This window comes from Arctopsyche grandis, chromosome 12 (assembly GCF_051622035.1).
Source record: "Arctopsyche grandis isolate Sample6627 chromosome 12, ASM5162203v2, whole genome shotgun sequence".
NCBI classification, from domain to species: Eukaryota; Metazoa; Arthropoda; class Insecta; order Trichoptera; family Hydropsychidae; genus Arctopsyche; species Arctopsyche grandis.
In genome coordinates, this window is record NC_135366.1 from 30,232,035 (window position 1) to 30,247,041 (window position 15,007).

General features: G+C 37.8%; 3 protein-coding genes across 3 annotated transcripts in view; 1 reads left to right on the plus strand and 2 right to left on the minus strand.

Moving 5' to 3' along the window:
• Positions 1-15,007, minus strand: part of LOC143919699 (uncharacterized) — a 492,686-nt gene that overhangs the window by 391,421 nt on the left and 86,258 nt on the right. The gene's annotated exons all lie outside the window — the stretch shown is intronic.
• Positions 2,101-8,519, plus strand: LOC143920496 (kelch-like protein 1). The gene is made up of 6 exons (XM_077443373.1): positions 2,101-2,955; positions 3,026-3,186; positions 3,251-3,453; positions 3,665-3,862; positions 8,089-8,262; positions 8,334-8,519. The coding sequence occupies exons 1-6, from the start codon at positions 2,822-2,824 to the stop codon at positions 8,517-8,519; spliced, it is 1,056 nt and encodes a 351-aa protein (XP_077299499.1). The 5' UTR covers positions 2,101-2,821.
• Positions 4,854-6,656, minus strand: LOC143920139 (uncharacterized). Its single transcript, XM_077442856.1, has 3 exons — positions 5,372-6,656; positions 5,109-5,329; positions 4,854-5,066 (listed from the first exon to the last, which is right to left on the minus strand). The coding sequence occupies exons 1-3, from the start codon at positions 6,654-6,656 to the stop codon at positions 4,854-4,856; spliced, it is 1,719 nt and encodes a 572-aa protein (XP_077298982.1).

The following is a 15,007-nucleotide window of genomic DNA, read 5'->3' on the forward strand; positions in this document are numbered from 1 at the left end:
TACTTGCACGATTCGGGTCGTGCTGGATAGGTATGAACAGACCTTTATACGGTTCCGTGGTTATTCCGCACAAAACGATCAACGAACGCACGTCACTCAAAATCACGAATACGGAACATCTGGCACCCGAAAATTCCATCCACCGAGATTTATATACGAGAAATATCATAACGAGAACTCGAGTACCAGATAATTCGTATTCGCGATTTTCGTGGCAAAGATGGTCGTTTGCGCGATCGCAATATTATACATACATATGTACTCGGTTCGGTGATTACTGGTCACAAATTACTCGTCACAAAGTCACTAAAATCTCTATAACGGAACATCTGGCAGCTGAAAAGTCCATCATACTAACGATAACTATCATAGTAACGAGAACTTGAGTGCCAAATATTGTGTATTCGCGATTTTCATGGCAAAAATTGTCTTTGTGACCACCCCAATGTGACGAATAGTCCAATTACCATATACTCACCTTGATGGCTTTTGGCTGACTTTCGGCTAGTTTCGGCCAAGCGTGTAGCGCGTTCCGCTATCATTTGTCATTTGTCATTTGTCATCTGTCATTCGTTATCTCGCTCTGATGAGTCTGTTCAAATGACACCGATGAGTACGACGATGAACAATGCGTTTTCCTTTTGAAACACCTATTTTCGTTTGTACGACAAAATCTCTAGACTTTGAAGAAGCATGCCTAAAAACACAAACTATGTAAATATATGTAGGTGTATGAGGAGAAACAAAATACATACATATATTAAATATGGCAAATTTTAAATAATCCATAGCAAAAATTTTACCAAAAAAAAAAATATTTCCCAAATCCCCCGTTTTTAGAATTTAATAAAAACCGTCACCTCGGAAAACAGGACTGAACTTAAAAGATATGAAAAACACCTACATATGAGAGAAGATCGCTAATCGAAACTTTACGTCGACATCTTGGGGAGAGGGAATCTTCTTTCGTAAGGAGACTGGGGAAGAAACCTCTACACGAAAAAAAATTATGGATTTATGTAGTTGGAATCGGGGTTGCCAGATTTCCAAAATTACATATCGGGACATTCACTATTTCGAACGATAGAAAAAAATATTTTTAATTTAAATTATAATGTATGACATCTTCGTATAGAAGGTCAACATTGCAAATAATATTGTTAATTCTTCAATTGAAGAAAATTCGATTTTCATGTTTGGTTCCAGAACCAGACTTGGATTGAAATTTGTTACTTTTGAAGTCAAATCAGTTCTATTTACATATATTTTTGTACATATACAAATTTTGTGAAGTCGGGATTTCCAGAGGCAATGCAGGACTCGGAATTTATCTGTCGAACTCAAGACAGTCCCGTTCAAATAGGGACATCTGGCAATTTTTCGATGAGTCCAAATTCAATATGTTCAGTTCAATATAGGGTCGGTGAGTGTCGCCAAAGTCCATAAAAATCTCATACCGTTGATAGAAAAACACATTTTTCTGTGTAATGACATCATCAAATAAATAAATAAATATTTCATAAAGATTGTATAAAATTGGTAATTTTTTTTACTCGTGTATGTTTTTCAATGTGTATAATATGATATTCAAGACAAAAAATGTTATGTACATATATTGAATTATTTTATTAAATTCATGAAAGCAAAATAGGGGCCGTTCGTTGTGAACTGACATATTGGCTAATCGTAATGGCAGATTGTCTGTTTTTGTTACTATAACAATTTTGTTATGGACATATGTACATTTGATGGATATTTGCTTTATTATTTTTATATTATTTAGTAAATTATAAACTGAATATATAGTAAATCGAATTTAGTTGTAAAGTCTTCAATTATCTCAAATTCATTGTACCAGAAACTGATGATCATGAATGTATCAGCTAATGTATGTTACAACTCCTATATCTTGTCCAGTGTCTACAGCCCCGTTGATAACTTCATCTTCACCGATAATTTTGATTCATTACCTGTATCACACACATATTGTTTAGCACCATATCAGCCATAACACAGGTTTACCCATTTACAGCTTCAATTACATATGTACAATACCATCCTCAGTTATAAACTCGGTTCCGGACTCTTCTTCCACTTCTTCATCTGTTACCGATGAATGCATTCAAAATGTCATGCTATCTTCATCTCCCGGAATGACTAAACCTAAAATAACATTTCGTCCTTCAAGGCAATACAAGGAACACCAGACACTACCGTGGGTTTACTGATCAAATATATCAAGAATAAATTACCATCCAGTGACGCCACTGCTGAAAAGTTAAACACAAAGTGGACTACATGAATGTAATGAATCCTAAAATATGGCATTCTGATATTTCTAACAAATATGGTGCGTAAATACATTTGCTGTTATTATCAAAATGTTCAAGGGCTAAATTCGAAATTGGAGGAGTTCTCTTGTAATGCTGCTATCCAATGTGTTGATATAGTGGTGCTGACTGAAACATGGCTTAATCCATCTGTACTTGATTCTGAACTTTTTGACGGTCATTATCTTACATACATATATGTAAATACATATGTATACAGAAATGAAAATATGTGAGAAAAATACATAGGTGAGGTAACGATGTGTTATGTACATATACTTCAAAACCACAGATTAAGATAGTAGTAGCAAAAACCGCAAAAGTGTTTATGTTTTGATGTATATTTCCATTTATGTATAAGTACATAAATAGAAAATGTATGGAAGGATGGTGTTTTTCTGTGATCATTCAATAAACAAACATATTCTCTTCTGGTCACAGATTGAAGTTCATTTGAAAGGAGCACACGTTTCTCAGATATATCATATAAAATGGCCCAATCACAAGATACGAGTACAGAGTTTTTAACGTCGAAAGGATTTGTCGAAGAAAATGCAAATCGTCTCTACGAATTAATGCAACAAAAAATGCACTGTGATGTGGATATTGTTATCAAAAATGAAAGGTATGCGTGTATGCTTATTACATTTGGGTTCGATTTAAATTTATTTAATGAATCGAATTAAATTTTGCAGTTATCCGGTGCACAAAATCATCATGGTCGCTGCCAGTGAATATTTTCGATCCCAAACATGGAGAAAGCGAAATAATTCCGAAAATCCCAAAGTCACTCTAACCAATATCTCTTCTGAAGCTTTGCAGTGGGTAATTCATTTTTGTTACACTGGAAGTTTAGGTAAATTGTCACACGTAATTATGTACGTATGCTTTCTATCTTCATAACACAATTTTTCATTTAGAATTGAAGAAAACCACTGTTGACGACGTGGTATCTGCAGCAAGCTATTTGCAAGTCGACAAGTTAATAGATATCAGCTTGGATTTTTATCTAAAACATATGTCGGTGAACAATTGCCTACGAATCGCAACTTTGGCCCAACTGCACCACAGAAGAAATGCTTGGAATATAGCTTTCGAGTTCTGTTGTAAAAATTTTATGGAGGCAAGTATTTCACATGGGAGGATTACATTTGGAGCAAAAGAAAACGTTTACTATATCATATTATGTGCACATGTGAACATATACATATACATATACATATATGTAATGGTAGATCTGTCCTTATGGCCGTGTTCTATTAGCTTTATTTAAGTCTGTATTTAACTAAACTTAAAGTGTCATATACGTAATACATACTAAGTTTCTGTTGCAGATCATCAAAACAGTTGGATTTTTATTGTCCAATTATGAATTGATTTTGGACCTGTTGAAATCCGAAAAAATTAATATTTTCAGCGAAGAAGATGTTTTTCGAAGCTTAAAGCTGTGGGTTAATTATGATCGAACTGATAGAATACGATATTTTCCCTCTCTACTAGAATACATTAAATTGGAATTGCTAAATTTGCAGGTAAAAGTAATTGTGAATTTTTATACTCATGTGGGTGGAATTCCTGAATAGATGACGCTATTCAGGACCACGATGGGATGTGGCGGTGGAATTGAAGATCAAACACGTGCGTTTTCAGTCATGTTGTTTATTAAAACGACACCACGCGGTGGTTTAACGACCAACCGCCCCCAGTGGAAGGTTAACTTCTACTAACTGTAAAATAGCGGTCCTTTCGCGCCCTCTACCACTTTTCCATCCCCCCTCTACAACCGGTCGTAACATACCCTTTCTCAGCCATAGCCCATACATCAGCCTTTCGTTCAATCCCAACACTACAACTCGGCCTTTCCTGACCACAAACCTGCCCTCAGGTTTCTCTCACCTGCCGGGCCATTCCTCAATCATATTACACATAATTTTCAGACATACTTTTCAATAGTCTTCAACATACTCCACAATAATCTCAAACTTACTCCACAGTAACCTTAAACATATTTCAGTATCATATCAATTTTTTCACGTTTCAATACAATTCAATCTTCAAAAAGTTACACACAGATCATCACAATTAAAGTTACACATAAATTATCACAATTGCAATTTAAAATCATTACAAAAAATACACAGCATTAAAATCAACACCTTCACATCGGAAACAAATCACATTTTAAAATCATTACAGGAAATACATAGCATTAAAATTAACACCTTTACATCGGAAACAAATCACATTTTAAAACATCACTAGAATTACATTTCAATACAATTATCTCATATTCTTCTAGGCATGTGACCAAATTAAAACATTATTCAACATACCAAACACTCGCCAAAACATGAAAACACTAGAATAATCAATAAAACATTAACAATATTTCAAATCTTAACTACTAACAAAATAAAACAATAATCAAATATCAAGTAAGGGTTAACTAAAACCCCTCCGGGTACTCCACTTATTCTCTAATTCACTGACACACACTTCACTTCAATCGGCACAACCTAAACACTATCCGATGCCAGTCGCGATTCCACGCGGCTGTCCGATGATGTTGTCTGCGATGGACCTTCCGTCGCCCCACAGCTTTCCATGTAGTATCTTGCCACAGATGAAGTTGACCAATATCGTTCCTGGTTCACCGATATATCCAAAAACTCCTTTCTTAATCCATGGTCTTATTTTATTTTCCATTAAAGTAACATCAATCTGACTACGACCAAGCTTGAAAGTGAATACATTGTCCTTTGGTGTTGAAATTTTGGCTGGGTCTCTTATTTCTTCTGGTGATTTATCCATATCTTTTTCTTTATATTTCCCATTTTCTTCATCTTCATCTTTAGGATTCTTCGAATGACCATGAGATCCTTTACTGAATTGACCATCGGGCGGTTCATCTTTATTTGAAAACGGTATGTCTCCGTTGTCCCAAAGCCTTCCAATATGCAAACCATCACCGTCCATACTTCCATCACCCATGTCCACGCCTCCATTACCCATGTCCTCACTTCGATCACTCATGTCTACACCTCCATTACCCGTGTCCTCACTTCGATCACCCGTGTCCAAACCGCGATCATCCATGTCTACACCGTCCTCTTCATTATTGGAAACATCTATTCCACATGGTTTGCGATGCTTACTTTCATCATTCGTTATCCTAATTGAATCTGTGGTTGATGATCGATTTTCTGTGCTCGGTCGCACTGAAGAATAGTCCAAATGAGCTCGAGACGGCGATGCTGGAGGCTCTAAGGGGGTCCTCACCATCTGACCATGTGACATGTTTGATGTTCCATCAGCCTCGCTTGAACAGGAATCGTTGGGTTCTGCATGAGCAGACATCTCTTGTGAAGCCCGATCTTCTTTTTCCCTCCGCAGACTCTGTTCCAACTTAACCTCGATCGGAATTCGTGGTTTTGACGTTTTATCGCGTTCCACTTTGATTTTTTCTTGCTCTCCATCCTTTAAGTCCGAATCAGCCCTCCTTACTCCTTCCGCAGCTTTTCTACGAATGGCACCGGAGCTGTTACATTGGTCTCTTACCACAGGAACACTTTCACTAGTGATGATGCCGCATCGATGTACGAAGTTCTCGCCGGCGAGGTTGTCTTCACTGCCTGTGTCGATCAGTGCCGGCGTCCTCGCCTTGGGTCTCCAGCCACCTCCAGTTGAGGGTGCGGGCACTGCTTTGGCCGTGGCTACGGTTGCGGCTGCTTCTTCTGCCTTTACCTTTTCCACCAGCCCGTCGAAGGCGCTCAACTTGTCCCTGAACTCCTTCAAATTGCGGGCACCATACAGCATCCCCTTCATAGAAGACCTGCCAGGGATCCCGTCGATGACATATTCCATGAGGTCGCGATCCTCGATCGAACCCACGCTCGCGATCTCCCGCATCCGGTAAAAGTACTCGTTGACCGATTCCTCTGACGTTTTCTGCGACTTGGACAGCCTCCTATGGACTGACGCCCCACTCACCATCCGAGCGAACTCCTCCAGTAATGCGCTTTTGAGTTTCTCCCACGAATAGACCCCAACTTGTATGCGCAGGAACCTCTCGGCCACCCCCTTGACCAGGCGTTTCCCAAACAGCAGCTTTTCCATGCTGCCCCAACCTGCCGAGTGTGCGACTTCTTCGATCTGCGCCACCCACTTTTCTACCGGATAGTCGTCGTTTCCGGTGAAAATGGGGACGGCGCCCTCCATGTCTTGGAAAGTCAGCTTGGCTCGGCTGGCGACTGGCTCTTCTATCGCCCTCTCCCGAACCCCTCTCGACGTCCTACGACCAGATGTCGGCCTCCTCCTCCGATACATTGTAGCACGTGGTCTTCAAACTGCCGCCTAATCCCGGACGAGCCTCCAATTGTGGGTGGAATTCCTGAATAGATGACGCTATTCAGGACCACGATGGGATGTGGCGGTGGAATTGAAGATCAAACACGTGCGTTTTCAGTCATGTTGTTTATTAAAACGACACCACGCGGTGGTTTAACGACCAACCGCCCCCAGTGGAAGGTTAACTTCTACTAACTGTAAAATAGCGGTCCTTTCGCGCCCTCTACCACTTTTCCATCCCCCCTCTACAACCGGTCGTAACATACCCTTTCTCAGCCATAGCCCATACATCAGCCTTTCGTTCAATCCCAACACTACACTCATGTACATACATATCATTCGGGTCGGGTCATTTCTTACTCTCGTTCTCGTTCTCCTATTAAATATCCGTATAAATTTCATGATTCTCTTCTTCAGAGAGAATTATTTATATCTGATCTGGGAATAGTCTTCGAAAATAGTTGGAGTTTCAACATTCACATTGAGAATATCTGTGATAGGGCAACAAAAATCCTTGGATTCGTAATCCGTAATTCGTCCGAACTAGGGGTCACTGCCATTCGTCTCTTATATTGTACATTAGTTCGCAGTGTGCTCGAGTTTGGCTCCATTATATGGTCTCCCTATCAACTTCGTTACTCTCTAATGTTGGAACGAGTCCAAAGGAAATTCCTTAGATTTTTATATCTGAAGACATTTGGATTTTATCCATATCTGTTCCCTAGTGCCTTTGTCTTGGGATCTTTGGGTTTCAACTCCCTGGCAAAGAGAAGAGATTTATTTCTTGGGAAACATTTCGTAAAATTACTTAGAGGAGAGATTCACAATCCCACTATCCTGGAGAAACTAAAATTCTGGGCCCCGGAAAATCGTAGAGTTTTAAGAAAACATGATATATTTTTACCAATTAGGGCTAAATCAAACGTGCTCATGAACTCCCCCCTCTCGAGAGCTGTTCGACTCCTTAACTTACTGGCACATTACTTGGACCTATTCGATGCCAGTTATGTTGAGTTGGTGGAACACATCCTAAATAGCACGATATAAATTTTTCAATCTTATTTCTTTGTTTTTATTTTGTGTACATATTTTTTGCTTGATTTTTATTATTTTTTTATGATGTTTTTTTTTTATTTATGATTTTTATTATTTTCTTATGTTTTTTTTTATTTATGATTTTTATTATTTTTTTTATGATGTTTTTTTTGTAATTTTTATGATTTTTATTATTTGTATTAAAATCACATTGACGCTTTGGGGCAACCTGTCAAGTCTCTGTGGTATTGATTTTTTAAAATAAAATAAAATAAATAAAATATGTATGTATGTGTATGTAGGTATATCCACAACAGACAAAGACAGGTATTGTGTTAGGTATGTACATATAAAATATCTTTTATTTCTATTGCAGTTTTTAACAACAGACGTTTTAACATTTTGTTCAACACAAGCAAACAATTGTCAAGAGAGAATCGTTGAAATTATACGAAGGCATTCTTCGTCTGAAAAGAAAATCATATCAAAAAAGCCAAAAGCAAGGCCTTCGACACTTAGGGTATTAGCCGTTGGTGGCAGAGGACCTACAGTAAGATGATGATAAAATATGAAATATGTAACAGCAATTGAACTACATAATTGGAAATTTTTTCTCTCTAGTATGCATCAATGATTGAAATATATAACCCATTGGATGACTCTTGGAGAAATTTGTTCGAAATTAAAAATGGACAAACGTTAGTGGAATTTGGGGCGGTCATAGTAGAGAATGAACTTTTTGCAATAGGCGGATATGGAAATTCTAATTCCGATGCAGTGAGTAAATTTCAATATAAGAAATTATAAAAAATAAAAAAAATGATCAAATCTTTGCAAACCTAATAGATGTTTTCCATTAATTTGAAAAACAATTCCATAACAAATTTACAACCATTATTGACAGCAAGAAGTGAAGCACGTTCTGTAGAATTGAATGGATTTATATACACTATAGGTGGATTTAATGGGTGGCAATTAGATACTGTTGAAAAGTTTGTATATTACTTACATATGTACTACATATGTATATTATATTTAAATAAGTAAGATTTTAACCGTGGGGTTGATCAAAAATGTATAGATTGAGAAAAAAAATGTCTTTAAAGGTTCAATTTGGATAAAAAAACATGGTCTCACGCTGCTTCTCTAATCACGAGACGTGCTGGTTTTGGACTTGCTGTCCTGGGAAGCAAAATATATGCAGCTGGAGGACATTGGGACGACAATAGTCACGATTCTGTTGAAGTGTATTCTCCAATATCGAATCAATGGATCCTGTTCCGACTTTTATAATGACGTATGGCAAACAGTCTTATTAACTGATTGTCGATTGGCATTATTGACGAGTTGGCAGTAGTGTGGACCCAAGCGGAAGAACGCTACGGTCGAGTAGTCAGCGAAAAGACGGCGTACGGAGAAGTTGTTTCTCGTACGTTCCGCTGAACCATATCCACGTGCAGATTTTACATTTCAATAAACTACATCAAACCATTATCGAAGTCTTTTCCATGATGGTCATTTCGAACCGGACACCAGTAACCTAGGCCACAACACCAAACGGGAAAACCAATAGGAAAAAACGTGGTCGAGAAAAAATGGATGTCAATTAAGAAATCGGTATCGTTCCTTTGTTACTATCCATACCTTTCCAATACTAATAACATGTTGGCTTCTATTTCAGCAATATATTGATTGATGTACAGAGGTACATGACCGCGTGATTGACGCAGAAAATATATAAATAAAAACATAACCTACAAAGACGCATGGGACACAGAGGTAATCCAAAATTATCGGAACGATCACATAAACATCGTAAAGGATATTCAAGTAAGTGAATGTATTCAATCTCAGGCAATCTGTTCAAAAGGCAATCATGTGGGTAGGTCAGTTTTTAAAATATGTTTTAAAGTATAACAATTAATTAACGCGATTGTATAAAATAATATCGCGCTACGAAGGAATGTTTCATCGGTCGCATCGAATTTCGTATTAAAAGTGTAAAATCAGATGTAGTGTAAAATTAGCAAAGCACGTGGGGAATTATACTTGTAGCCCCAAAGTGGTTTAAAGCAAGTACATACCGGTATATTCATACATCGGTAGATCTTTGTTTCTTAATGTGTGTAGAAACACCCTCCCCCCCCCCCTCCACGATAAATGTGGAATTACACTTGTAGCCCCAAAGTGGCTTAAACCAAGTACGTACCGGTATATTCATACATCGGTAGATCTTTGTTTCTTAATGTGTGTAGAAACACCCTCCCCCCCCCCCCTCCACGATAAATGTGGAATTACACTTGTAGCCCCAAAGTGGCTTAAACCAAGTACGTACCGGTATATTCATACATCGGTAGATCTTTGTTTCTTAATGTGTGTAGAAACACCCTCCCCCCCCCCCCTCCACAATAAATGTGGAATTACACTTGTAGCCCCAAAGTGGCTTAAACCAAGTACGTACCGGTATATTCATACATCGGTAGATCTATTTGTTTCTTAATGTGTGTAGAAACATCCTCCCCCCCCCCCTCCACGATAAATGTGGAATTACACTTGTAGCCCCAAAGTGGCTTAAGCCAAGTACGTACCGGTATATTCATACATCGGTAGATCTCTTTGTTTCATAATGTGTGATGAAACAGTGGTGATTTAAAATAAATCACAAGACTTGTAGCCCCAAAGTGGATTAAATCAAGTACATACCGGTATATTCATACATCGGTAGATCTCTTTGTTTCATAATGTGTGATGAAACAGTGGTGATTTAAAATAAATCACAAGACTTGTAGCCCCAAAGTGGTTTAAATCAAGCACCCACCAATTTAGGGTTGTTATTTCTTCCAAAATATGTTGGATAGATTCTGGTGATAATAGTTAAAGTAGAATATTAAGATTCACGGTTAATCATTGAATATTATTACCTTATCTCTACGAATAGTTCAATTGACAGCTATAGTAGAGAATAACTGTATTATGAGACGAAATAGTGCAACTTTCTGAAATAAATGTCAAGTGCTGAAAACGAGGAAATAGAAGCTTCGACTTCCCAGTCGCATAAAGGTCGAAATCCAACTAGGGACGTAGAACCTATTAGAGACAGGTCAAGCTCTAGAATACATCAGACTCGAAGTCAGACTCAATCGATAGAAATATTAGCGAAGGAAAATAAACTAGAAGTTATAATGACGTCAATAGAATTAAGGTATTCAGGCGCGGTACAAAGACTAAAAGGAAAAATAGATAAATCCTCCGAATTAGATGAAGGACAGTATCAAACCATTAAAGAAGCATACGATTATGTCCGAAAACTCCATTACGAGTATTTAGATAACCTTACAGACATACCGAAAGCGGCCAAAATAGACGAAGAGTACGATGCAATTACAATAACAGTTAAAAATCTTAAAGCAGCATTAGATTGCCAATCCTTTCAAGATAGTAAACTAAAGGTAGAGCAAGCAACAATTAAATTTGCTAGAGATAAGTTACCGACGTTAACCATTCCCACATTTCAGGGAGATCCATCTGAATGGCAATCGTTTCAACAAGCTTTTAAGAATATAATAGGAAACAAAACGGAATATTCGAATGTCACGAAATTGCAATATTTGCATCAATCCTTAATCGGTCCCGCTTTGGCAGCTGTATCAGGTTTAGATATTAGCTCAGACAATTACGAAATAGCTTGGAGTATTTTAGACAAGCAATATAATTTACCAAGACTTAATCTCAAAACTAGGATTAATTCACTTTGTGACTTAAAATTAATCACAAGAGAATCACATATCGAATTGAGAAATCTATTGAATCAGGTAACAGTGTGTATTAAAAACATTGAATCGTTGGGTTACGCGAGAGAAATTTTAGATCCATGGGTAACATGTTTAGTTCTAAGGAAATTACCTTTTAATCTAGTAAGAGACTGGGAAATATCGCTGGTTAGCAGAGAAATGCCACCATATGAAAGTTTAGAGACATTCTTGCAGAATAGATGTAATGTATTACAATCTACTGCATCTGTAACTACGGTGAAGGAATTCCCTCATAGTCGTCAAAGAATCATGAGAACTCATGTCGCGAACAAAAACCCATCAAGTAAGGTAAACGCATGCGCATTCTGTCGAAATAATCATTTCATAGGCAAATGTGATAAATTCAAAGCAAAATCCAGTTTGGAAAGAAATGAATTCGTTAAATCTAATAACATGTGTTTTAAATGTTTAAATTCATCGCATAAGATAACAAATTGCAAGTCTAACTATAATTGCTTAAGGTGCAAACAAAACCATCATACTTTGTTGCATCAGGACGATACATTTAGTTCAAATAATACGGGAAGGAAGTCAATTAATGCTCATTCTACTCATTTCTCTCAAAGGGAGATAATTTTACCCACGGTACAAGTAGACATTATAACGTCCAATGGAACGGTCGTTAAGGGTCGCACATTATTAGATTCCGGCTCACAAGTCAACTATGTTACCACATCTTTCGCTAAGAAGAATAACTTCAAATTAGAGAAAATCTCTCAAAAAATTGTAGGTATCGCTAATCAAGAAAGTAGCATTCGTCACATCACCAAGGTGACCATAAGGTCTTCAACCACTAATTACTCAACCAAAGTGTTGTGTTTGGTATTACCAGAAATTACTGGCGAAATTCCAACTGTGAAACTGGATCAACAGTTAATTTCAATACCAGCGGGAATCAAGTTATCAGATCCCCTTTGGAATAAACCGACGCCAATCGATTTATTGCTCGGCGCCGAGATTTGCGTTCATGCTATGAAAGCAGGAACCATCCAGTTAGGAAAAGGTATGCCTATCTTAAAGGATACCGAATTCGGATGGACAATAGTTGGTCCATATCCCGAAGTAAATAATGCTCCAGGGAAGAGCCACATAGGCTTAAGTCAATTAGACAGTCACATTCAAAACTTTTGGATGATAGACCAGGTTCCTATGGTAAAACATCAATCTCTTGAGGAGAAAAGATGTGAGGAACATTTCCAAGCACACACATCACGAGATAAAAACGGTAGATTTTGTGTAGCTTTACCATATAAAAATTCCCCGGTAGTATTAGGAAGTTCATTGCACATTGCGGAGAAAAGACACAAAACTTTGGAAAGACGTTTTTTAGCCAATAATAATTTAAAAATGGAATACAATAAAGTTTTAGAAGAGTATATAAATTCAGGACATGTCAGAGTGTGAACCTCCGGAGGCACATGAGGTTCATTGTTATTCACCTCATCACGTCGTAGTTAAGGAGTCTAGCCTTACCACTAAATATCGTGTAGTTTTTGATGCGTCCGCAAAGACAACGTCCAATATCTCACTAAATAATATTTTGATGGTGGGACCTAGTGTCCAATCAGATTGGTTAAATTTATTTTTATTAAAACTTATTGAACTCATTCCTCAGACAATCTTCAAAAAATGGAAGGATTGTCAATTATCCAATACAGTCATGAAACTTTATAAAATTCCTAGATTGATAATACTAAATAATGCCATTAATATACAGGCACACGGATTTTGTGACGCATCCGAGAAAGCTTATGGTGCTTGTATTTATGTAAAATGTACTGATCAATTGGGAAATTCCAAATGTCATCTTGTGTGTTCTCGTTCGAGAGTCGCTCCGCTCAGTTTTGTAACTATTCCGCATTTAGAGCTGTGCTCCGCTATGTTATTATCAAAGTTAATGAAGTCAACAATAGACAAATTAACAATTCATATTAATGAAAAATATTATTGGACGGATTCAACCGTCGCATTGCATTGGATTAGGGGAGAGTCATGTAAATGGACTACCTTCGTTGCCAATCGAGTGGCCGAAATCCAATCAATATCTCAACCCATTGAGTGGTACCATGTCTCCTCTACAGACAATCCAGCAGATTTAATTTCTCGAGGGACTCAACCATCAGAATTAAATCATAATTCGTTATGGTGGGACGGCCCTAGTTGGTTGAAATTAGATGAATCACGATGGCCTCGAAGACCTCCTGAGATCACAATAGATCTTCCAGAGAGAAGGGTAGTCACTAACGCTACCCTTGTGAGGGAAAATAATTGGATAGATAAATATTCTCATCTTCCAAGACTCCTTCGAGTTTTATCATATGTTCGTCGGCCACTAAGGAATAAACAATTAAACGTTAAAGAAAATAACGAACCGTCCGCTTTAGAATTAAAAGATGCTTTAAATAATTTGATTAGGTTATCGCAAATGGAATCATTTCCATTGGAATATCATTTGCTGAGCAAGGGACATCCAATTCCCAGTAGCAGTAAATTAGCTAAATTGTCCCCTCTATTCCATGAGAATTTAATTTGTGTTGGAAGTAGACTTCCTCTGGGAACAACTCTATCAACGTCACCCATTATCTTGTCAAATAAGCATAAACTTACACACATGATTGTCCGAGATGCACACTTGAAATATATTCACTTGGGTACTCAAGCCTTACTGTCGTTATTGCGGCAGACCTATTGGCCATTGGCCGGACATAATACTGTCAAAGGAGTGGTGCGTTCATGTGTCATTTGTTTCAGAAATAAACCACTGTCACACAATAGATTAATGGGATTACTCCCGCTTGAACGTACCACTGCGAATTTTCCTTTCAGTCATGCGGGGATAGACTTCGCAGGACCTTTTCCTGTGAAGAGTGGTTGCAATAAGAATTCTAAGATAATTAAGGGTTACGTTTGTGTCTTTGTGTGTTTTTCCAGTAAGGCAGTTCACTTGGAACTTGTCGGAGACTTAACGAGTTCAAATTTCTTAAATTGTTTAAGAAGATTCGTAGCCAGACGTGGCAGGCCCAATACGATATATTCCGACAATGCTACTAATTTTGTCGGTGCAAGTCGTGAACTCGTTAATTTAGTAAAATTAATTTACGAACGTCCTCATGAGGAGAAGCTACTACGGTATGTAGCCTCCGAAGGGATTCGTTGGAAGTTTAACCCGCCAAGGGCGCCTCACATGGGAGGGCTGTGGGAAGCAGCGGTTAAATCCATGAAAATTCATTTAAACAAGGTGTTAAAGGCCACCACCTTAAATTTCGAATCATTTTGTACGGTATTGACTCAAATAGAAGCTTGCATGAATTCCCGTCCTCTTAGTCCCTTGTCATCGGATCCACTAGACCTTTTACCCCTCACACCTGGACATTTCTTAATTGGCAGATCCTTACTCGCTCTTCCAATGGAGGTTAAATATAACACTAATGTCCATGCCAATCTGCTTCAGATACAATTGACCACAGCAGCATTTTGGAAACG